Source organism: Entamoeba invadens, assembly GCF_000330505.1.
Source record: "Entamoeba invadens IP1 unplaced genomic scaffold scaff_1105074726715, whole genome shotgun sequence".
In the NCBI taxonomy this organism is placed as follows: domain Eukaryota; phylum Evosea; order Mastigamoebida; family Endamoebidae; genus Entamoeba; species Entamoeba invadens.
In genome coordinates, this window is record NW_004440286.1 from 69,546 (window position 1) to 92,518 (window position 22,973).

Below are 22,973 nucleotides of genomic sequence, written 5' to 3' on the forward strand. Positions count from 1 at the left end.
TTCGTTGATTTCTTGGATAGAAGAAAAATCACTTTCTGTTGCCAAATTTAATGGTACAACAACCGAATCATGTAGTTCTGAACCTTCTTCATCAAACACACACTGTTCTTGTTCTTCAATTAATGCCTCAATTTCCAATTTCATCTTCTTAGAACGAGTAATCGTATTAAATGAATTGTTTGCCCGTGCGCACTTGATTTGGAGATTGTACTTAATGTACAAAATTGATATCGCATCCAAATATCTCAACGGGTTTTCAAACAATCCTTTATTATAGTTTTCCATGGCAACACTAATGTTTGACTGCAATTCTTTCATGTTGGTTTTATATCTTTTAAACACAGTTCCTATATTAAGTTCCCCCATTCTTTTTTTGTTTTGTTTTCAATTTTTCTTAAAAAGTCGATTAAAACGAACAATTTTGGATGCGCGACAGTAATAAGATAACCAACTCCACTATGAAAACCTTCAGAGAAATTATTAGTACGGTTTTGTTCACAAAACTGACACCAGTTCGAACAATCAATTTTTTCCAACCAAAATCTTTTGTAATAAATAAGCAATTCTTGAAATTTGGTTTTGATGTTTTCTGGTACACCATACTGTTCAGATAATGACATTTCTTCAAAGAATTTTTCAAATGTACTTTTAATTTCACTTTGTGGTAAAAATGGTATTGAAAACAATCGTCGCACCCATGTGTGAAGAACGGAATTGATTTGGTATTGTGTTGATAAACCAACCTTGCCGAGCATTCTGTACACCGCCTGATTGAGGTGAAACAAACAAATTTTGATTTCGCATTTGAAAACCGACCGAAATGCAGACATTGCAGCAATTTGACAATCGGTATGGGCAACTAAAAGAGAAGGAAAAAACGTGGAAATTTTTGAAAATGCAAATGTAAACGTATCTGTTTTTTCATTTGGTAAAAGAAAAAACACAACAGGAAACACATGATCTTCAACAAGTGAATGTATAGTATATACACAATTAACATCACTTGGAGTAATCCAACATGTTCCATCTGCGAAAATTTCTTTTGAATGAAAAGCAATGTGCTGTTGATGTGCAGAAGAAAAGATAATGATACGGGGCATGTTTGGGTCTTCGTCAATTGAATCATAATAAAGGAAATTGTTGTTTTCGTTCACTTCAGATTTCGGTTCAATTGTAAGTTTCAAACAATCAGAAATTTTAGCATTTTGATATATTTCATTTCCCGAACCCAAAAGTCGATCTTGTAGTCTAGAAGCAAATTTTGTACATGCTTCAATTTCCTTTTTAGATGCTTGATCGCAGTCTGGTTGTAAAATAATTTTGTTGACGAGAATTCTAGGATTTTGCGTTTTTTCCAAATTCAATTCTCTTGTTAATATTTCCCTCCTACATCTTGCTCGAAACAACTTTTCGTGATCAAGTGCACATGTGTGAACTCCTTCTACAGTAGACTTCTTTGTTGTATTGTCTATTTTGACTAAAACGTGACACCCGTCTCCACTACACTGATAAACAAGTGTTCCATCTTTTGATGTTCTACTGAAAGCATAACATTTTCGCCCTAACGACAAAAGTTGGTGAACTTGTTCGTTTCTTCTTGGCTTGTTTGTATTATCGAAAAAGCGGTATGTTTCTTCTTCCATTTAATTATTAAAATTTTAAAAGTTGGTGATTAAATAATCTAAAATTATAGAATTCGTTTAACCTAAATTATAAATACAAATATAAGTTTTTAAAATTGTTTTATATAATTTTTTGTAAATTTAATTAATTTTGTAAATATTTTCGAGAAAAAAATTATTTTATTTTTTGAAGCAGTTTTGGGATATAAAAATTTTTTATTGTTTCAAATTATTTTCCAATCAAGAATTTGAACCAATGTCTATTTGAACCAAAGTCTATTTGGACCAAAGTCCAGATTCCGTCTCCGCATTGTAAACACACAGTATCATTACATTCCACACAATCGAAATACTCTTCTGAACACTTGTGACATCGACCAGAAAAGACGCCATATGTTGGATAACATGCTGTGCACTGCTTTTCATTTGTAGACAACAAACAATTTGCATCAACTTCTGTGCATTCCACACAAACATTTGTCGTCGTGTTTTCAATGGTTTCTGAATAAAAAGTGTTTTCACAGAATTGGCAATTGTCACTCTCAGTACAACTTAGACAATTCTTGATGCAATTTTTGCAATCCATTCCTCTGAGGTAGTATCCATTATCTATTGGACACGTGGCACACTTCATTTCATCTTCTTTATAATGGTAATACGTGTTATTACATACGTTGCACGAATACGAATTGTCACAAACGTCACACCCTTCAACACAATTCTCACATATTTTAGTTGTTGTGTTGTAATACATCTTATCGAAACAAACAGTGCACACATCAATTGTACACTCGGTGCAATTACCAAACTCCGAACACGAATTACACAGCTTGTTGTCGTTGAGATAAAATACCGTTTGGCACCCCAAACATTCAAATTCGGTGCATTTAAAACAGTTAGTTACTGTGCATGGCAAACACGTAGAATCTTTTAAGTAAAACCCATCTTTACACTCCGTACATATTGTAACACTTGTACACAACGTGCAGTTTGCATTGCACCTATTACAGTCGTTTCCACTGACATAATATCCCAATTCTAACTCACAAAATCCACATTTTAATGTTTCAGAGTCATATTTGTAATTTGCACTGCACGCAGTACATTTATTAATATCACATTGATAACACTCTCCATAGTACTGGCACGTCTGGCATTGTCCATCCTTTGAAATATACCCGTCTTCACATTTTAGACACGTTGATGCACTACTACACACTTCACAATTTGGCACATAATATCGACATAATGGTACACAGTAATACGAAGTCTGAAAATCGATAATTTCGTTTGGCCCGCATGGTGCACAATAAGCTTCTTGAATAACATAATGTTCCGTATCTGAGCATGTTGGTAATTGATGATATGAAACAGTAGAACAAGTGTCGGTAGTTCCCCTGATGTAAAAATATTGTTCAAGATATTGATCTCCAATACACCCGTCTGCCTTGTAATAAGCTGTTACAAAACGAATACCACAATTATCAACAGTGCCTTCAGTGTTTGTTGTTTCAACTAACATACCTCCCATACAAAGAGCCTGTATAAATGGAGACCCCATATTTTCAAATGTTGAATAGTCCAATACTTGAATGTATTACATTCCAGTTATATTTACTAAAGATGTGTCGCCTTCAAATAATTTGGTAGAAAGTTTATATAACCCATTCAAATTGATGACCGTCAATGATGCTAAATTGGCGAATGCCCCTGTCGCAACACTTGATAGTCCACGTGGGAAAAACAGTTTTTTAATGTTGTTACAATTGGAAATGCCATTATAATACACTTCTATTAGAGAATAGCCAAATTTAATTTGGGAGACTGAAGAAGCATAGATCGATTGTTCACCTATAAGCGTAACATCTGGTATTAATACACTCACCAGATACCAAATATAAGCTAACGCTCGATCACATATAACTGTTGCCCCTTTTAAGTTGATTGTGCGGAGTTTCGAATCATAAAAACACTTAACACTAACACTGAAAAATCCATTTAAAGAATACACACTTTCAACACTTGATCCAGAAAAGGTTGCCTCACTTAAATAAACTGGTGATGTTGTGGTAAAATTAATCGATTTTATTACTGAGTTTGCAGAATACAATCTTGTTTCTGTAACAGTACATTTGGAATCAACAATATAATCCTGACATGTCGAAACCACTGATGCAATGTCTGCACTTGTTAATGTATTTGATGAACAAGTCACTTTACACCTTGTTGAAGCACCTCTCGACAAGAAAAATATGAAGATAATCAAACAAAGAAAAGATTTCATACAACTTTGTTATTTTTTAGTTTATAAATTGAATTATTATTTAATAATTATTCACCCACATTAACCCCAAAAAACTACACATATTTTTTTGTTTTTATATTAAATTACATTAGACAAAGTAAATGTAATTAAACACTTCAATCTCTATACTACAATCACTATTTTGAATTGTTTTGATTAATAAAATTATAACAATAAATATAATACCAATTACCAAATTAAAAACAATTGTTGTTGAAAAACATATTCATCTTACAAGGTTAACACAACAAAACATATTTTTTCATTATATTGATTGATTGTATATAATATAATTGAATTAATATATTGTTTATTTATTGTATTAAAACAGAATGCCTTTAAATTAGAATGTAAACTGTTTTTCAAAACTCTGTACTGGGATGCCCCGATTTTTTAGACAAATAATTTCTAAATAATTTTTCCTTTGCTTAACCCTCATTTTTTGTTCAAAACATTTACTCGTAAAAAACAAAATAACGAACTTGAATTTTTTTAATTTACTTGACAAATAAATTTTGAATTTAGTATTGTTATTACCATACCACAATTTTTGCCAAAAAAACGGAAACACAACTCTATAATTAAATGTCCATGTTTACAGAATCACCAAGTCGTGTTTTGGATAAAAATGAAAAGTACTAATGAGTAAAACAAGCACTGAGAGAAGATAAATTGGTTAAGGCTATACAATTGAAAAGTTTTTTTTAATTTTTGAAATGTTTATTTTATTTAAGACTCTTTTGATTAATAACCTTGATTGTTTAAATGTTTGTTTTATGTTATCGATAACTTTTTTAATTGTTGAAATAAACAAAAACTTATTATTAATTTAAGTGTTGTATCATTTGATGCAATAATGTCCTTCATCACATCATTAGTTTATCGTTAAATTACGTTTATCTTATGTTTATTTGATAGATAGAATTTTACTGAAGTTTAGTCACAAAATGAAACACAAACCAAATAACAAACCTAAAAAATCGGGGAAGATTGACCCAATATTTTGGTAATTTCCCGATTGTTTGTTCAATAATTGAAACTGTATTGATTTTTAAGGGTTTAAAACTGTGTAACGTTGTTGGTTTAACAAACAGGAAAATAAAAAATAAAACAAATAAAAAATAGTAAATAACGGGAAATTAGGACAAAGGGTTTATATAAATTTTGGAAACGGTACAGAGTTTTGGAAAACAGTTTAAATTACTGATTTAAAGTTTTGATATTTTCACACACAATTAATGCGAAATTTAATAGAGTCATTTGCTAAACGTTGTCTGCCGATTTTTAGGCCATTATAAATGGAAAATTCTGGGATTTTTTTTTTGAAAAACCCCAAAAACTGTTGTTTCAATATTTTTTCCATTTTTTTTTTCATTTTTACCTAATTCCCGTTTTTTTTAAAACAAAAATATTTTTTTTTGTCGAAAAGACAACGTTTATCAACTGACTCTACAATTATTTTTTAAACTTTATCTTTTAAAAAAAACTTTAGCTGTTCCATTATATATTTGTAAATATTTAAGATTTGAACGTTGGTCTTCTTGTTTGGAATTTTTTGGGATTAGTATGAGAACAAAAACTCTTCAAAATAAAAAACGCTTTTGTGGAAAATTAGAAAATAATTACAGTTGGGGAAATTAACCTTCGCCCAGCAAATAAACTTTAGCCCATCTATTTTTATTTTTATTGGGTAATATCTTGTCATTTTCTTTAAAAACACAGGTTTTAAATAAAAAAACAAAAAACAAGTATTTTGACAAAAAGAAACTTTTATATGTGTATAGTTTATTAGTTTAATATAGCAATAGCAAAATACTATTTTTGGGCCAATGTTTGTTTGATGCGCGAAGGTTTGAAAGCCCAACTGTACAACAGAGCAGTTGTACACTTTTGTTTGTGCACAATATTTCGAAAGCCGACTTTATTTTTTTATATAATCATTATTACTATATAATAATAACTTCTTTATTATAAAACACATCATTTTCAATTATTTAATATTGTAACCATTTATTTATTTTAAAAACAAAAATAATAATTTAATTATTATTTAATAACAAAAACCAAAAATATAATAATAAGTTTTTTTCAAATTATTTTTTGATTTGCCGAATTTTTATTATTTTTTTCATTCGACAAAGATTTTGTTGCTTCAACATTTTACTTTTAATATAGTAAAATTATTATTAATTATACTAATAAAACTATATTAAACCAATCCAATGAATATAATTAAATCCACAGTTTTTTTATATTTCAACGACAAAAAATAAGTTCAAAAGTTTTGACGAAAAGTTCTTTAGAAAATTCCTTTTGGTTTTTATAGTTTTTGGTTTTTAATTTCATTTTTTGAAATTTGGTTTTTCGCCTTCAACTATTTCCTCTCGCAAACTTTATATCACTTGAGACTTAAATGAGTGACGACGCAACCTCCTCATTTTCCGTGGGGATTCCTTACTTTTGTGGTCAAGTGTATGACCCCCTTATTCCAATTGATTCTTTTGTCTATACAATACATGGCGATCTTCTTACTCTTCTTGAAAAGGTTCAAAGCCAAACAGTTTGTTCTTGTTTTCCAAAGCAAAATCCAAATAATTCTAATTATAAGGAAGAACAGATCTACCACACTTTAAACTGTATTTTAAAAAACCCGATTAATTGCGATTATTTAAAGCCGGAGGTGTTACTATTAATCATTCACCGCTTGAAAGACGGTGTTTCCGATCGAACGGCATTTCATATGATCGATGTGTTATGTCGCAAAATATCGTCTTATTTTGACAATGACCTTTTCGAGAGTTTTTTGTCCCTTTACTCCTCCATTTCTTCGACTCGTGCTCTTCAACTAACTCAATCCATTTCAACCACTTTATTGAAGAGAAACAACCCAAGAATTTACTACGAATTTACAGGCTTTAACACATACATTTCTACCGTCCTTTCTATACACCACTTTCCAGAGACCTCTGCCGTCTACCACACCAAATTCAAAATGACTAAATACGTCCAACATACAACTCCAATTGTGTTTTCGTTCTGTTCCAATTCTTTTGGTATCAAATTACTCATCAGCTCCAGTTCAAAATTAATCATCGAGACCGACGTCCCACTGACTAAAACAGACACCTCTCCCTCCCCAAGATCTTCACTCTTCTCTCCAAAGAGCCGAACATCATTCAAAGAGAAAGTTGCGCAACAAAACTACTCAATGGCTATGATGAAGAAAATTGAAACCGATATTAAAGTTCTCCCAGACACGTGGCACTCTATTTTTATAATTCACACAAACGACAATGCGCTGCAGTTTGTCTGTAACGAGAAGACTTCAGAGAAGTTCTTCTTACCATATCCAAGTATTCACGACGACTCGGTCTTCTTGCTACAAATTGCTGGAAGCTCGGACGAAGTTGGGAAGAACTTCATTGGGGACGTCACAGGGTTTCAACTCTTCTTTAATTCCTCGAGTGTTTCTGAAGTCAATAAATTGCAGCTGAATGAAGTCGTGTTTGACAATGAGACGGAGAAGTGTCTTGCTTTACAGGTTTCACCTCTCCGATCGATGATGATTGGCGATCGCGCCTTTTTTAAGAAAGTCACGAGTGTCGTCAATCAAGCAATAAACAGTAACAAGGTGTCGGTCTGTTCGTATTCAGTATCGTCGAATTTCAGTCCGATTTTTGCGATCTCGAATTTGCGGATCGATGACATGGTACTTCGAGTCGGCGGGTTGGTCCAATTTTTTTCGATCTTAAATTTCGGCTTTGATTCGGACAAATATAACCAACTGAATACGCCCGCCCTCTTCCAGTTATTGTCGTCGATCTTCAAACAGAACGACCAGCTCCGTAGTCAGTGTGAAGAGATGCGATTTTATAATATTATATTACAATACATCTTAAGTGTCCAAAACAAAGACATGGGATGTGCAATAGACTTCATTTCAATATGTGTGAGACTGTTCACTAACAATTTGAATGAAGACTTAAAGAAGGTAGCTATACGATACATGTTTGACGTTGATAACTGGATTGGGTCAAAAGACTGCTTGTACTACCCCGATATCTTATCAAAAATGATCCCACCTACTACTTGTTTAACAAATGACGTTTTTAAGTACATCACATACGAACAAATGGTCACATATATTATTGCAAATGCAGAGTCAATGGCTTGTACAGACAAGTCCATCTGGCTTGGGATCAAGTGTCGCTTTATACAGTTTTGCGTCGACCTGGTGATCCGTTCCGATATCAAGAAATTTGTGGAGATCTGCATAACAATTCTCCAGACGAATGAAAACACGCCAATCACTATTTTACTGCTCTTTGCTCTTCTGTGTATTCTCTGCAACACAACACAACCACCACAAAGTCTGAAAACCTGCACACAACTTTTCATACACTTTTTGAACTCAAATGTCATCGAGGTTTTCATCTTTTCGTTGAAAATACTTTTCATCTTGTGTGGAGAGTCAGAGCAAGTGATTTCAATTGCAAGGGACGTGTTTCCTAAGACGAATTTATCACTCGAAGTCTTCGAGGCTGTTATAGAATGCTCGACGGGGATCATTAAGAGTGAGTTGTCTCAGGGCATCCGTCTTGAGAATGTCACACTAATGAAATACTCCACACTCTTTGTTGAGTATTTCTTCATAACTCTCAACGGAATAATGGAAAGTACAACAAAAGAAGAATTGACTCCAATTTTACTGAAAGATGTCTCGACTTGTGACTTGGATCACCCGGTCTTCATGGCGCTGTCGAAATATGTTGGATGGGAACAACCATTGTTTCTGCTTGTAGAGTTCTTCTATAACAAGCAAATGGACACAGAGAAGAATATGGTGATCAAAATAATAGTCAAAATCCTCATTAACTCGTTTAAAGTGTATAACACAGTGTATATCACCACTCTTGTGATTAAGATGGAACAACTCTTTCCGAAGTGGAAAGACGCGTATCACATCGTGTTCTCCTTTTTCAGTGAATTTTTGAAACACAAGCCGTTTGAGTTGACTGAGAAAGGTATTTTGATATTAGAGTGTGGGATGTTCATATCACAAATAACGTGTGGGATGTGTAATTATGGGAAAATGGCTAACACCTTCTTCTTTGAAGAACAATTTGCACTCATTTCCAGCTTCTTTGAAGGACTCAAAAAGGACGACTTGGTGGGGGAATTTGTCACTGCGAAGAATCGAAATGACAATTTGTATCCGATGTATTACTCCTTCTTCATTAATTTAATACTGTCACACCTCAGGGCACTGTCATTCAAGAACGTTACAGATGTCAAAAAGTACACAAATATGTTCGACCTTTTATGTGCGATTTTCAAGCTAGTTCCTCCTAAGAGAAACAACGTCTTCTTTATAGACTGGTTTGTCTTCTACTCCACTACATTTCTTAATACCTTAACTCTCCCCCAAGTCGATAAGGATGTGTTGAAGTTGATTCAACTTAACATGTTCTCTGCAATTAAAAATTTTGAAGTTCAGAATGAAACCCTCTTTGAATCGGCTCTTAACCTTCGCCAACAGTTACTTGGAGAAATTCCACTTGATTTCTCCACAATTGATTCTGTCGACAAATTTACTGATATTTTGAATGAGGCGTACCACACAATCACTTCAATGATTGGCGTGGAAAGAATGGTCTTTGATAATTACAACACTAAGACCGTCGAATTTAAACGAGTGACGCAGACTAAAATTCCGCCAAAGGTCATCGACAACACGCCAATCGATGTCACGCGACTGTATAACGACATTTTGGCATTCAAAGAGAAGGAATACCACCGCTTTAAGAAAATTCAGAACCGATTTAGTAAGCCGCGGAATTTGCCATGTAAGGCGTTCTATTTGAAAGGGTTTAATAATCCGCTGAAGCCAATTTTCTTAGTCAAAAGTGCAGACATCTCTGATGTTGTCAGTTTGAACGACAAATTCTGCGTCGAGTTTGATTTAGTCAAAGACATCACGTTGCCACTGAATGCCGAATTGTCGACGGGGTGCATCGTAGTCTTCATTGATGAATACCAGCAGGGCACCTTCTTTTTACACCATAACAGAATTAACATCAAAACCAAGACCAAGTGGATAGAACAAGAGTTATCTGAAATAGTCTGTATAGTCTTGAGGAAGTTCAGAGAGACTGAAAGTGCATGTGAACTCTTCACAACTGACAATAAGCCCCTTTTCATAGCTTTTTCTTCACAACAGATCTGTCAGAACATTTGTAAGACGCTGACTCAATTGTCCCTCGACTTAAAGGTCTCATTGTCTTTAGTCAACTCGTCCTCTAAAATTTTTGCGTCTGAAAATTATATGAAGGACTGGGTCGACGCAAAAATATCGACGTTTGAGTACCTCTGCATCTTAAATTTCTTTGCAGGAAGAAGCTTTGTTGATATCTCACAGTATTACATCTTCCCATGGGTCACATTCTCATTCAACAAATCATTCAATTACGTCTATAACAACACCGATGTGATGAGAAACTTCTCAGAACCAATGTGCGCGTTATATGAGGACTTCCACGACAAGAATTTCTATAAATACGGCCCGTTGCCTGCCACGGCCGTCCCACTCTATTTGTCGCAACTCCAACCGTTTGGGGTGTTACAGTCGATATTTAATGCAAATCTGATGTCTACAAATAACTTATACACGGAGAACAGTACACTCAATTTCGACTATAAGAACATCCACTACTCTCCTCTTAATAACATCAATGATATCTCGAAACCTAGATTCTGCTTTGAAGCTATCCCGGAGTTCTATTCTTGTTCTCCACTGTTTACTAATGAAAAGAATGACACAGAGAAGATCAAATTTAACACTGAATTCGCTAAGAACCAAAAGCAGTTTGTGCTGTTCCACCGCATGTTGTTAGAGTCTCCCGCGGTGTCTAAGAAGATCAACGAGTGGTTCGACTTGATCTTTGGGAAGAAAATGAAGGACAAGACATACCCAGAAAATGCATGTAAAAATACACCACGGAAGATGTCACAGCTCGTCGGGGTCTCCCCACAAATGTTATTCAAAACGCACCCAAAACGGAAGTTGTCATTTGACTACACGATCCTTGTCGAGGAAATGCAGAAGGAAAATCGCGTGTTGAAGGACTTAAAGAGGAATTTGGAGTACGAGAACATCGTAGAAAACGCGAACGACATCTGTGTGATGAATTCCTCAATCACATGTGTGACGAAGGACACTCTAAGCACATTCTCCTTGAAAACTAAGAAACTCCGAAAGTGTGTGAGCGACCCCTGCACACTCCAAGACGTTCGAAAAATGTACTTCACTGATGACGACGACGAAATTGGTGTCTTAGTGTATTCCATTGGATGTCAAAATGTTATTGTGTATTACAGAGACCTTAAAATAGAACTGCACACAACAACAGGTAATATTATGAGTCTTGACATGAAGGAACTTTCGGACGCTATGACGTACCAAGTCGTTGTCGGGACATTCAGTGGCATTCTAGAAGTCTTTACTTTAAAGATCGACCGTGACACAAAGACTCTCAAGACGACAAAAAACAGTGAAATTCTGGTTTCTCCGCATCCCATCACTAAATTGGTCTACGTCCCCACACAGAATTTTGTCGCAGTCAAAAGTGGAGAGCAGATTTCAGTGGTTTCGACAGTCACTAAAAAAGTGTTGCAACAACATGATGAGAAGGAAGTGCTCTATATCAGTGCGTCGGGAAATGGAAATATCTATTACATCAAACACGAGTCGGACTCCCTCTTCTGCGTCTTCTCTGATATCAATGGAGTTATCACCGACAAAGTTCCCATCAGAGAAAGTGTTGTCTCCCTTGACTGTGTGTCATGTTCCCTTATCGATTACGTCTTGGTCGCTACACTCGACAAAGTCTTGATCTTCTTCAACACATACGCCTCTCCTATTCTGTTACATACTATCACTTTTGGTATGTCGTACCCAAAAATAAAAATAAAAGCAATCGTCACTCAACCAGCAAGCGTCTCAACTTCTCTTGTTGAAAATTGGTTCTTCTATGTCAAAGGAGTTTATCAAGACAATTCAGTGTTACTCCGCTGCTACACTTTAGATGATGTTAAATTGGTCGCTCTGTAATTAAATATATTCTATTATTTTATTATAATTCATAGCATCACTTATTATACTAGTAATTATACTTGTAATATTATACTATAACTATATAGTCCAGTATTTACTCTTTTACTACCTTATAGTAATAAATATTAATAATAAGTAATATTATAATATATAATAAATAATATAATTAATTATAGTAATAATTATATTATTATAATTATAATTAATACTATATTAAATACTATAATAAATAATATTAAAATAATATTAAAATAATACTTATCAACAAATTAACTATACACGAATAGTAAATTAATTATTAAAACACAATGTTTTACAACATGGATTCAACCGTCTCGGATTTTTCACTTTTCACCTTCTCGAAGACCAATTCGCTCTTTTCACTTTTCACCTCCACGTTCTCCGTCTTTATAGAATAGTCGACAAGAGTGTTTTGTTCGTTACTAATAGAAGGGGTGTAAGTATATTCTGGAGCTTTTGGTTGCACTCCTTTCATGAGTTGTTGGTCGATTTCGTTCTTTGATAAATGGATCCACTCTTTATTGTCGCCATAAGTCTTTACGTTCTCATAGAACTTGACCCCTTCATCGATTAAACTCTTCTTGTCCCAAGTCTTCTGGAGTTCGATTTTCTCCAAAGTTCTTCGCTCGGGGATATAATCCTTTTTGGGCTTCTTCTTCACTTCTTCGTCGAAGACTAGTCCAAAGAAGTATTTTAAGACGTCAAGAATCAAGTTGTCGACCGTCGTCGAGATGATGGTACGCTTCTCGCGCTTCTTGTCGGCATTTTTTGGGAAGTCGAAGAGTTCGACCTTCTTCTCGATCTCCGTCCGACTCACCAAGACCTTCTCGTCGTATGTGATCTCAACAATTTTGAGCTTTTGGTTCTTCCCTTTCTTCTGAAGTTTTGTTAGTGTGATTGCACATCCTAAGTAATAACATAACATCAATAAAAACCCCTCATTGCCATAATCATTCCTATTCGCATTCACTCGATTGTTCCGCTTCCGCTCTTTGGCTTGGACGGTACTCTTCTTCGTTCGATGCACCCGTTTACTATCAGATTCATCCTCTACATCTGAATCGGAAAGATCTTCGTCAACATAGAACGGCTCATCTGTGTCGCGGAAATACACTTTGGTATCCGAAGACACAGGATTGATTATTAGGAGGCCAGAGCCAACACCCATGAAGTGCGTTTTATAATTGAAACGGCTTTTTATTGTGAAGAATTTTCGAAACACATCGAAATCATATTTTTTAATTTAAATATAATTTTTATATGGTTTCTATGGTTCGATTGAATTGTGAAATGAAAAAATGAACAGAAGAATTGTTCTGTGTATTTTTTTTTAACAAAAATTTTGAGAGTGAAAAAATGGATTGCCGATCGAAAGTTTTTTGGATGATTTTTTGTGAGTGAAAAAAGCAGTTTTGAGTTTTTATTTCCCAAAAGTTTGTTATTATTTTTTTACATTTATTTTATTAACAACAATTGTTATAATAATAGTTTTGATATAGTATTTTTCAAATATTAATTATTTTTTGATATGAAAAAACAAAAGGGATGTTAAAAAAAGTAATCTCAATTGAAACTGATTGAATAAAGCAAAAAGAAAAATGAGTTGATTATTGTCCGATTTTTCTATTACAAAATTACTTTTTTATAATTTGTCACTTTTTTTATTTAATTTCTTTTTTTCCTGAAAACTTACGTGTAAACATGCTTATATAAAAACATTTGTCTCATTTAGAAACAAACAAGAGCCATTTTTATTTTATTTTTATTGTTTTAATACTATTTTTAAGTAAAATAATATAATTGGCTTAAGTTCCCGTTTATTTAAGTTAAATACATTGTGTTATTAATTGTAATTATACAAAACTTATATTCTGTCTTCTAAGAAACTTCTTTTTAAATCTTTTTATTCTTCAAACAAAACTTCTGTCATTTTTAACGGAATTTTTTAAATGTTTTATTTGAGTTTTTTTTGCACGTTTTGATAAATATTTTTTAACTAAAAATATAATAAAATTACATTTTGAATTTTATAATGAAAAAAAAATATCGGATTAATAAATAAAATAAACTTTTGACTTTTTAACCACATTCCGATATATAATCCCCTGTTGATCGCTTATTTAAATTTTACGAGTTATGATATTAACGAAAAAAAAAGTGTTTTACTACATACATGACTTATCCATAGTTTTAACATAGTAAATTAAATAATACTAATAAATATTAGAACCAATAAAAAAATTATTACAAATTGTTATTAAATTTTTGTTTTAATACAACACAATAGTAATTTAAACTATAAATTGTAATATACACAATTAAACAATTGTTAAACTTATCAAAAATATTATTAACACAACAATTTAATTCGATAAAACTTTTGATAACAAACATAACAACACAATATAATACCAAAAACCAATTCAAATAAAACAAATAACTATTTAATTAATATTTACCGGATTCAGAAAAGGGAATCTTTTGAGTCTGTTAAAGTCGATATTAGTTGAAGGCAAAACGAAAAGTGATGTGATAGTTTTTGGGATGAAATCGAAATTGATTTTCGCCGTTGAGTTAATTTTGACTGACTTAACTCCTTCGAGTTGATTTAAATTTAAAATGAGTGGTTGACATCCCTCGAAGATTAATTGTTGAATATTTGGATTTAAACTCAAAGAAATGTTAAAACATTTTGACACCAAAAGTGTTTCAATTTTCCTCAGACTTTTGAAGTCCAACTTACAATTATCAAAACACCCAATTTTGAGGTGATTCAAGTGAATGGGGTACTTCTTAAACGTTGTTTGGAGTATATAGAGACTATGTATTCCCCCAAATCGTTCCAAATCGATCTTTTTAGACTCATTTGATCTTCCCGAGACACTTAAAGTATCCAATAAAGTCGATCCGCTCAAGTCATTAATATGTTTAATGATGTGTTCGTCGCAATTGAAGACTTCCAATTTCTTCAATGAACTTGGGTAGAACGCTTTGAATCCGTTTTGTGCCATTCGGCACCTTTCCAGTGACAAATAAGAAATAGTTGTGAACGGGGAGATGTTACTAGAAAATTGAATCGTGTCGAGTCTCAGTCGTTTCAAATTGATCAAAGCGCTGAGTATATCCGTCGAACACTTTTTCAGCGACAACTCCGTGAGTGAGGCACAAACGTCTTTAGTCAGACACAGTGCCAACTTCGTCACAAAATTAGGGTTGAAGACTTTCTTCTCTTTAGCAACTAAACATAACTTGCCGAGACTTGTCGTGTTATTAGAAGGGACGGGGAAGACCACTGTAGTCTTGTGGACGTTATCGTAGACAATTTTAAGTTCATTCAACTGTGTGCAGTCGCTCAAATTCACATTGACGTTCCCAGTGTCCGTCTCCGTGCAGTTGACTGACATCCCAATGGTGTAGTTTCTCTTGTTTAATATGTACAACGCGTTCGATGTGATTTCTTGCGAAGGGACAAAGGAGATGTCGTTCTTGTGTAACACGACAATTCTGAAGTCCAATTTGGGGTGCCAAGTCGTCGTCGCAAGTGTCGCAAACGACGCGAGTCTGTCCACGACATCTTGTGGTGTTGTCTCTGGGATTTCCAATATGATGTGATCGACAAACTCATACTTCTCAAGGACATACAGTTCTTGGCAACACGAGTGTTGTTTAATATGCAACAAGTCCAGCTTTTGTAATTTGTTTGGAAAGTGGAGGGCAAACGAGCACATCTCAAGGCACACCTTCTTCAATTTAGGAAACGTCGAAAAGTCGACTTTATCAGAAAAGACTCTGCCATTGACTTCGACGATCTTATTCTTAAACGGAAAGAGGCGATACATCTCTTCGGGCATATCAAGTAGAATGATGTTCTCTATGGGGTCCAGTAAGTAACTATACTCTTCTAGTTCACTAATAGTTCCTTGGATGGTTTGAATATGAGGGAATAACGCAAACGTTAACTTTGTTAGTCGTGAGTTAAATGTGTCGCCAAGGCCCGATTTCCGTTTTAAAGGGGGGTTGACACGGAGATAATTACAGACGTCAGCACACTTCCGATTGACTAGAATGAACGTACAGACGGTTTCTACACTATCCATAAAAAGCATGACGTTGGCTAAATAGTTCTTTTCGAGTGTTGAAGGTTGAATATTCATTGGTCTTAGTATTAAATTTCTTTATTGAGTTGATACCCAACAAAAGTCTTTGGAATTAATTCAAATCCAATACATACGAATCGATTGTTCGATTAATAGTTGGTGTATAGTGTCCATCTTAGTATAGTTTTGGTGTAGTTTTGTTATCATTATTTATACTATAATTAAATTGTTTGAACAAAATCAATTTTTGGCTCTCAAATAGTTTTCATGTTTTTTATTGATTGATACCAAAAATGCATTTGTATCGGATTTTTATTAAGTAATAGTGCATTTTTGAGAATAGTTTAGTAATCTATGTTATTAATTTAAATTCATTCATGTTATTTTTAAACAAGTTTACTCATGTTGATATAAATATTTTAATAACTCTATTTTATGGATATTTTTATTATAACAACTAGTTTAATTATGTGTTTGATCCAACCAACTAAAATCTCATATTTTAATATCATATTTTAATAAAATTTAATTATTTCCGTTTGTTGAAATTTAAAATAAAATATATCGATAATTACATTTGATTTTTAGAATAGTTTTTTCTTATTAAAGAAGTATTTAAAATGTTAAAATATTTATTATTATAAAATTTAATTTTTAATATTTATTATAATTAAAAAATTAAAAACAATTGAGTATTATATTAAATCACTACAAATAATTATACAATTATAATTAAAATAATAATAACTATAATATTTTAATATAATTTTCATATTAAAACTATAATTTAGTAGTTTTTAAGCATTTTATTTTTCTAATGTTTACTAACATTTTTAAAAATAATAGTAAGCATTTGTGGTCTAAGGGCAGAATTCCACCCTTCCAAGGTGGAGATCCGGGTTCGAGTCCCGGCAAATGCACTTTTGATAAACTATACAAATAAAAAAATTTTATTTAAAACGCCCAAATTTGTATCTAGTTTTTACATAGTTTTATTTTAATAAAATTATTTTTTTTTCATTATTAATATTTAACTAACCAATTAATTATGTTTAGTAATAAAATACATATAATGATTTAATATAATTATTTAAACTATTTTATATTTATTGAACTATAACCAAAATATAAATGCTTATAAAGATTCAAAGATGGCATGCTACAATGAAAACAAAGGCTATTTTAATCCCAACTTTCTCAGTTTAGTATTCATTTTTCTTTTTGAAAAGCACAATCAAGCTTTCAACCTGTTTTTCAAACCAACGTATTGAAAAACCGGAGACTTGCCAAGTGTGCCACAACTCGATTAGATCTTAAAAAACATTTTCAAAAACTACAACAACAATAGCCAACCAAACAAACAAGTAAAGCATTTTTAAATGCCTTTTTAAATAAATTTAATATGATTCCAATAAATAATGGAATAAAATTATGAAGTAGGTTATACACAGTTAAAATGAAAAGTGTTACAAGCTCAACTGTTATCATAAATATATCAATTGGTTCAAGTTGATTGTTAACTCTGCTCTACTTATTTAAAATATATTTTTTAAATAACTATATATAAAAATACTACTAATTGTATTTAATTATAATTACTTAGAACCTTTCTATCACCAAGTTGACACAAAAGACCGGGTAAAAACGAAGTTAAAAAACAACATCAAATATCTATTAAAAATTATCAAAATCAAGAAACACGTTGTAAACTGTTCGAAACTATAGAAATGGGGTGTAAAACACATTATTTCTAAACTATAAAACTTTTTAGTAAATTGGCACAATTTGCTCTGGTGTAATTGAATTAAAATATCTATAAATATGTTAACGAGTATTAATAAATTAATTACAAACTTCCAAGTATTGTTTTTATATGAAATAATAAAAGTATTTACTCTCTAAATGCCGAATTAAACACCACCCCTTGTTCTTATAATAAAATAACCGTCCATATAGAAACGGAAATTTTACACTAAAAAAACAGGATGAAGCATAATGTATGATCACTAGTTAATTATTAATTTAATTATAGTTAAAATAACTAGACAAGTCTGCTATTGCCAACGAAAAATAATTAAGCCTTGAAGGTAAAAACTGAACCAATAACGTAGAAAAAGATGAAAAATAGAGCGAACTGTAAAAAATTAAATAAGTTCAAGACGAGAACATTTAATAATAGAAAGGAACACCCAGTTTTCCCCAAATAATTGGCCTATCGTGGGTGTGTGCAAATTGCGCTTTAAACACGCCGAAGCGCAAAAATGCAAATAAGTCGCACTGTTATTCATGCCACGTGTGTGCATCAAAATGTGAAACTTTTAATAGCAAAAACCAAAATAGCAAATGTAGCCAAATGGCCGATGGCGAAAAACAAAAATGTATTTAGGCCAAAATCATCGGAGCAAGTGTGAAATCTTGCGGGAAGCAAGTGTTCTTGGTAATTAACGGTTGTTTTTAATATAGAAACTATAACAAAAAAAGAAACGATGAAATGGAAATAAAACAAGAGGGGAAGATTTGTTTCCTGGTGATGCGTTGGCGACAAATATCTTTTTTTGGTATTGGCATTTTTCAATCAATTAAAAAGAACCAATTATAAGAGCAGAACTGTAAAAAAACGGGTTCTTATGAAGTTTAACTCTTTATTTTCGAGTTTGTTGGCATTTAAGACTAACTAAGCGCATCCCAATGAATCAATAATAGTTATAATCGGCGCTCAAATCAGGAGATATAAATAACAAGCCAACCACCGCTCGCTCTAAAAACTGGCCAATGAAATCCGTCTCAAAAATAGTCCATACAAAATATGATGTTACACGGCATTTTGCCTTAACTGAAACTTATTCGTACGTCCCCGATATTTTCGACCCAGATCCAGTGACAAGTCTGTAACTGTGCTTAACCAGAAAAACTGCTGGATTTCTGCAAATACACTCAAATGAAGAGCACAGAGCGCAGCTATAAAAATAGACCAAGTTTACAAAACCAAATATAATTTCAGTTAGTTTGTGAAACAAAATCGTGTGATATTTAAGTTCCTTGCAGCCACTGGTATTCACCAAATGCAACTTGCCCGCCCTCTCCGCCTCATTCCATTGCTCTCAGAGTCCCTTGTGAGTTCGCCCCTCCCCAAAGAAAAGGAGACGGAGAGTTTAGACACAAAGAGAGGAAGTTCGGTCAATGCACAGAAAGAGCGTCAGTTCAAGAATCAACAGGCGTATCAAGAGAGTTATTTATTAGCCCTTTTGAACCAATTTTTCTCAATCACTTTAGAACGCCCAGGAAAGCAATCGAAGATGACATCGTCCATGCCAATAGTCCTCTCTTTGGAGCTCAATGGCGACAATTACGATATCAAAGCAATGGCAGAGAAGCAGTGCGACTTGATTCAAAAGGAAGAAGTCAGGAATGGAGTGTCCGAAAAGACCGTCTCGCGACGGTATAAGAAGAACGTGACCGCTTTCATGCAGACGTACTTGTTCGACTTCTGCGAACAACTTGGCTTTGTCTTCGACTCAAAAAGATCAAAACAGTCAAATAAGACCCTCCAAGTCGAACGAATCGAGAACGTCTATTTCAACGGAAACCTCGTCGCGACGAAAGATGAAGTGTTGGAAAAGGGAAGGAGCATCTCACAATTCTTATTCGAAAGAGTCGATGGGAAGAAAAAACGAAGGGTCGTCCTCCCTGTTAATTGTGACGAACTCAAAAACTTCACACATGTCAACTACGTCTCAGAGTCGGAAAGCCTCTCGAAAGTCTTCTTGTAAATTATTCACGTTCTTTTTCGTTGGTTTTTTTACACGGGCAACTCATATGTTTTTCTATATTCATTGACATACACTTTTGTATTATACCCGATCGGTGGCTTTGTGACTCACTCATTGAATTACTTGTATCGGAAATTTGTGTGTTTTTGGCGCGTTTTTGTCGCTTAAAAATGGCCGATTTAGTCAATAAATGTATTCATCATCGAAGGAAAAGATACGCAAAAAATGGGAAAAGATGTTGTTGTAGTGCGAACATTTTTTGTCGCTCCGTAAAAATGGAAATTTGTCAAGTTAAAAACCGACATTTGATTATTTACTTGTTGTTTTAATGCAAGTCTGTTTTTGCCATTGTCTTGTTTTACATCCCCCATTTTCCCATTTGAATACTTTCCCACAATGTAAATTTGATTATTTATTCGAAACTGAAAAAGAGACTTCTTGTAAAATATTACACTTTTACTTACACAATAAAGGCATTTAATGTGGTTTGGTGAGTTTTTAATAACAAAAAATTGTTGTAAAGATATTTTCATAGTAAATACAACAAAGCAAGTCTAAGTGGTAAAACAAAAATTGAAAAACAAACCAATTTATTCGCCATTTTGATTTTTGTGACGCTTAAAATAGAAAATGGTTTTTTTTGGTGGAGATCAACAAGTGTAAATATTGCCTAAGTATTACCAATTCATTGTATTTAGCACATTTCCTTATCAACTTTATACATGTGGTATCATAAAAAACCGTATTAACTTCATTTGTCATATGTTTTTGCAGACTTTTCTTCTCGACTCCATTTGTGTTTTGCTATTTGTAATCAAAAAAAGCTTTGTCTTTATATAGTTACTTATAATATCAGTTACTATACTTACTTCTATTATTTTTTGTCAAAATGATAGATAAATTGTTTTATTTTTAAACAATTTAAAAATAATAAAACATTTTTTAAAACAAAATTAAAAATAAAAAAATAATAACGTTTTCTAAAACATTAAAAAAAAATAAAACATTTTCTAAAACATTTTTTTAAACATTTTTTTAAACATTCGTAAACACTGATAAGCACTAAGGTGGTATACGTCCCTTTTCCATTAAATATCTTCCTATTTTCTTCATTTGAGTAACTAACCCGTCTGATTCGTAGTACGTTTGAGCAACAGTGACATACGCCAATTGCCTTAAAGCCGAACACAAAACAAATTTGAAGACATACGCCCCACCTCCAATTAGAGTCAAAAATGACCAACTCCATGTCTCACTCGGTATCGTCTTTAAAGAAAATGATATAAACAAAACGGTGAGTGGCACCACAGGTATTCCGAGTCTTCGATACGAGACCGTTGAACTATCCAGTGATGGTATTTTGAATGGTGCCTATCAATGATATTTTAATTATAATTATATACTTAAATAAACTATATATATAAAATTTGTTTTTATACTCTGATGTTGAGAACAAACTTCACTTGTCGATATCAAGTCGTTCAGTAACACAAACCGCGACTTCTCGTAGACACTCACAGGCACTTTATTGAATTTGCATATGAACATATGTTTAATGCAGTCGACGATGACTTCTGCGACCAAAATTGATAACAAAGAATAGACCATTGCCATCACCAGTTGTGGGTTACTCACTAAGTCCCAGTCGTAGCTCCCGAAGTTCGTCAAACACAATAAAATGATGAACGTGAAGATTTCAAAGATTTCGACGATATCGGCACACACAATTTGAAAGACATTTTCAGGAAACATCCTCTTCCACACCGGAGATTTGATCTCAACAATATTGTTCGATACTAATAATGTTAAGAGAGCATATCCAGATGAGTTAATAGACACATTGAGCGCCATGATATGAAAGAATAACGTCAGTGTATGTGTCAGAGTCAGTCCAAATGTCATCAAAGAGAAGATGAAAACGTCACAGACCTTCTTTTGTTGCACAGAGAGTAACAGCGAGTTGTGTACATCGAGCGTGAATGCCGACAAGAGTCGATTAAACATTTCCAGTGCATTATAAAGGGCATATAACTTTAACACTGACTCCGCTCGTATGTAGTGATACACCTTTCCTATGTCTATCAGACTCACTATCCCCACACACATCAATGTCACAGTATACATAATACAGTCATACACACGCTTATAATGAACTATCTCCCCCTTAGTAAATAACACTCTCCATATATAACACACTATTCTCGTCGGCGTGAATAACAAGAATGATGTGAATGTGTCAATCGATATCAGCAACCCCACAAAGATCGTCTGTCTGTTATTGTGTATGCCGTGTATAATAAAAATATTAGAAAAGTCTAGTAATACTATTAAATACTATATTAATACTATTAATATAGTATTATGTAACAAACCAATTCTAAATAAAAAGGAGTCGTTACAAAACTCTTCACTGAGTCGGGGATCGTATTGTCATTCGTGAGTTGCTGAGTTAAGTTGATCGACTGTGACAGTGTTGTTGAGACTCGTGTCGGAATAGGTGATTGAATTTCAACGTCGAGGCCAACCAAATCACTCAGAACTATCTTTTTAATATTGTCACGGACATCCACAGTTTGAGTGGCTGTTTTTAGTACATTTGTGGGCGCTGGAGGATTCGGAGTACTCATGATTTATACAGTTCTTCGGTTTGTGTCTTGGAAGTAATTAACATTTGTTTTTTAGTATAGAATACAAAATGAGAATGACAAATATTATAATTTATTTATAATTTATTTATAACTAGTTATAACATATTAACAAAATAAAAATATCGTTAATTAAAAAATAATGTTAATTAACAATTACGCTCATTAATTAAAAAAACTATTTATTATTATTATTAATAAAAAAATCAAAAATTATAATATATTTTATTATATATTTCTAACAAACAAATTTGGTAACAAAATAATTAAAATGCCCAACTAAAAAATAAAACACTAAAATTACATCAAAAATTCATATAACAAAAAAATCTAACGCAAAAATTATAAAATGGTCAATTGAGTCGAACAGTGCGAAAACCCTATTAATTTCTGTTCCTCT

At 32.9% G+C, this 22,973-nt stretch overlaps 8 protein-coding genes across 8 annotated transcripts; 2 read left to right on the forward strand and 6 right to left on the reverse strand.

The window, feature by feature from the left end:
* On the reverse strand, positions 1–318 carry EIN_484720 (hypothetical protein; the record flags this gene model as incomplete). Its single annotated transcript, XM_004255853.1, has 1 exon — positions 1–318. A coding segment is annotated over one exon (318 nt), but the record flags the coding sequence as incomplete, so codon positions are not given.
* A 29-nt stretch (positions 319–347) lies between these two features.
* On the reverse strand, positions 348–1,643 carry EIN_484730 (hypothetical protein; the record flags this gene model as incomplete). The annotated part of the gene is made up of 1 exon (XM_004255854.1): positions 348–1,643. The coding sequence occupies one exon, from the start codon at positions 1,641–1,643 to the stop codon at positions 348–350; it is 1,296 nt and encodes a 431-aa protein (XP_004255902.1).
* A 208-nt stretch (positions 1,644–1,851) lies between these two features.
* On the reverse strand, positions 1,852–3,153 carry EIN_484740 (hypothetical protein; the record flags this gene model as incomplete). Its single annotated transcript, XM_004255855.1, has 1 exon — positions 1,852–3,153. The coding sequence occupies one exon, from the start codon at positions 3,151–3,153 to the stop codon at positions 1,852–1,854; it is 1,302 nt and encodes a 433-aa protein (XP_004255903.1).
* A 3,187-nt stretch (positions 3,154–6,340) lies between these two features.
* EIN_484750 (hypothetical protein) lies at positions 6,341–12,037 on the forward strand (the record flags this gene model as incomplete). The annotated part of the gene is made up of 2 exons (XM_004255856.1): positions 6,341–6,487; positions 6,536–12,037. The coding sequence occupies 2 exons, from the start codon at positions 6,341–6,343 to the stop codon at positions 12,035–12,037; spliced, it is 5,649 nt and encodes a 1,882-aa protein (XP_004255904.1).
* A 316-nt stretch (positions 12,038–12,353) lies between these two features.
* Positions 12,354–13,229, reverse strand: EIN_484760 (hypothetical protein; the record flags this gene model as incomplete). Its single annotated transcript, XM_004255857.1, has 1 exon — positions 12,354–13,229. One exon carries the CDS (start codon positions 13,227–13,229, stop codon positions 12,354–12,356), a length of 876 nt encoding a protein of 291 aa, XP_004255905.1.
* A 1,276-nt stretch (positions 13,230–14,505) lies between these two features.
* EIN_484770 (hypothetical protein) lies at positions 14,506–16,215 on the reverse strand (the record flags this gene model as incomplete). The annotated part of the gene is made up of 1 exon (XM_004255858.1): positions 14,506–16,215. One exon carries the CDS (start codon positions 16,213–16,215, stop codon positions 14,506–14,508), a length of 1,710 nt encoding a protein of 569 aa, XP_004255906.1.
* Positions 16,216–19,220: 3,005 nt separating this feature from the next.
* On the forward strand, positions 19,221–19,928 carry EIN_484780 (hypothetical protein; the record flags this gene model as incomplete). The annotated part of the gene is made up of 1 exon (XM_004255859.1): positions 19,221–19,928. One exon carries the CDS (start codon positions 19,221–19,223, stop codon positions 19,926–19,928), a length of 708 nt encoding a protein of 235 aa, XP_004255907.1.
* A 1,062-nt stretch (positions 19,929–20,990) lies between these two features.
* On the reverse strand, positions 20,991–22,555 carry EIN_484790 (hypothetical protein; the record flags this gene model as incomplete). Its single annotated transcript, XM_004255860.1, has 3 exons — positions 20,991–21,299; positions 21,387–22,196; positions 22,301–22,555. 3 exons carry the CDS (start codon positions 22,553–22,555, stop codon positions 20,991–20,993), a joined length of 1,374 nt encoding a protein of 457 aa, XP_004255908.1.
* Between the last annotated feature and the right edge of the window lie 418 nt (positions 22,556–22,973).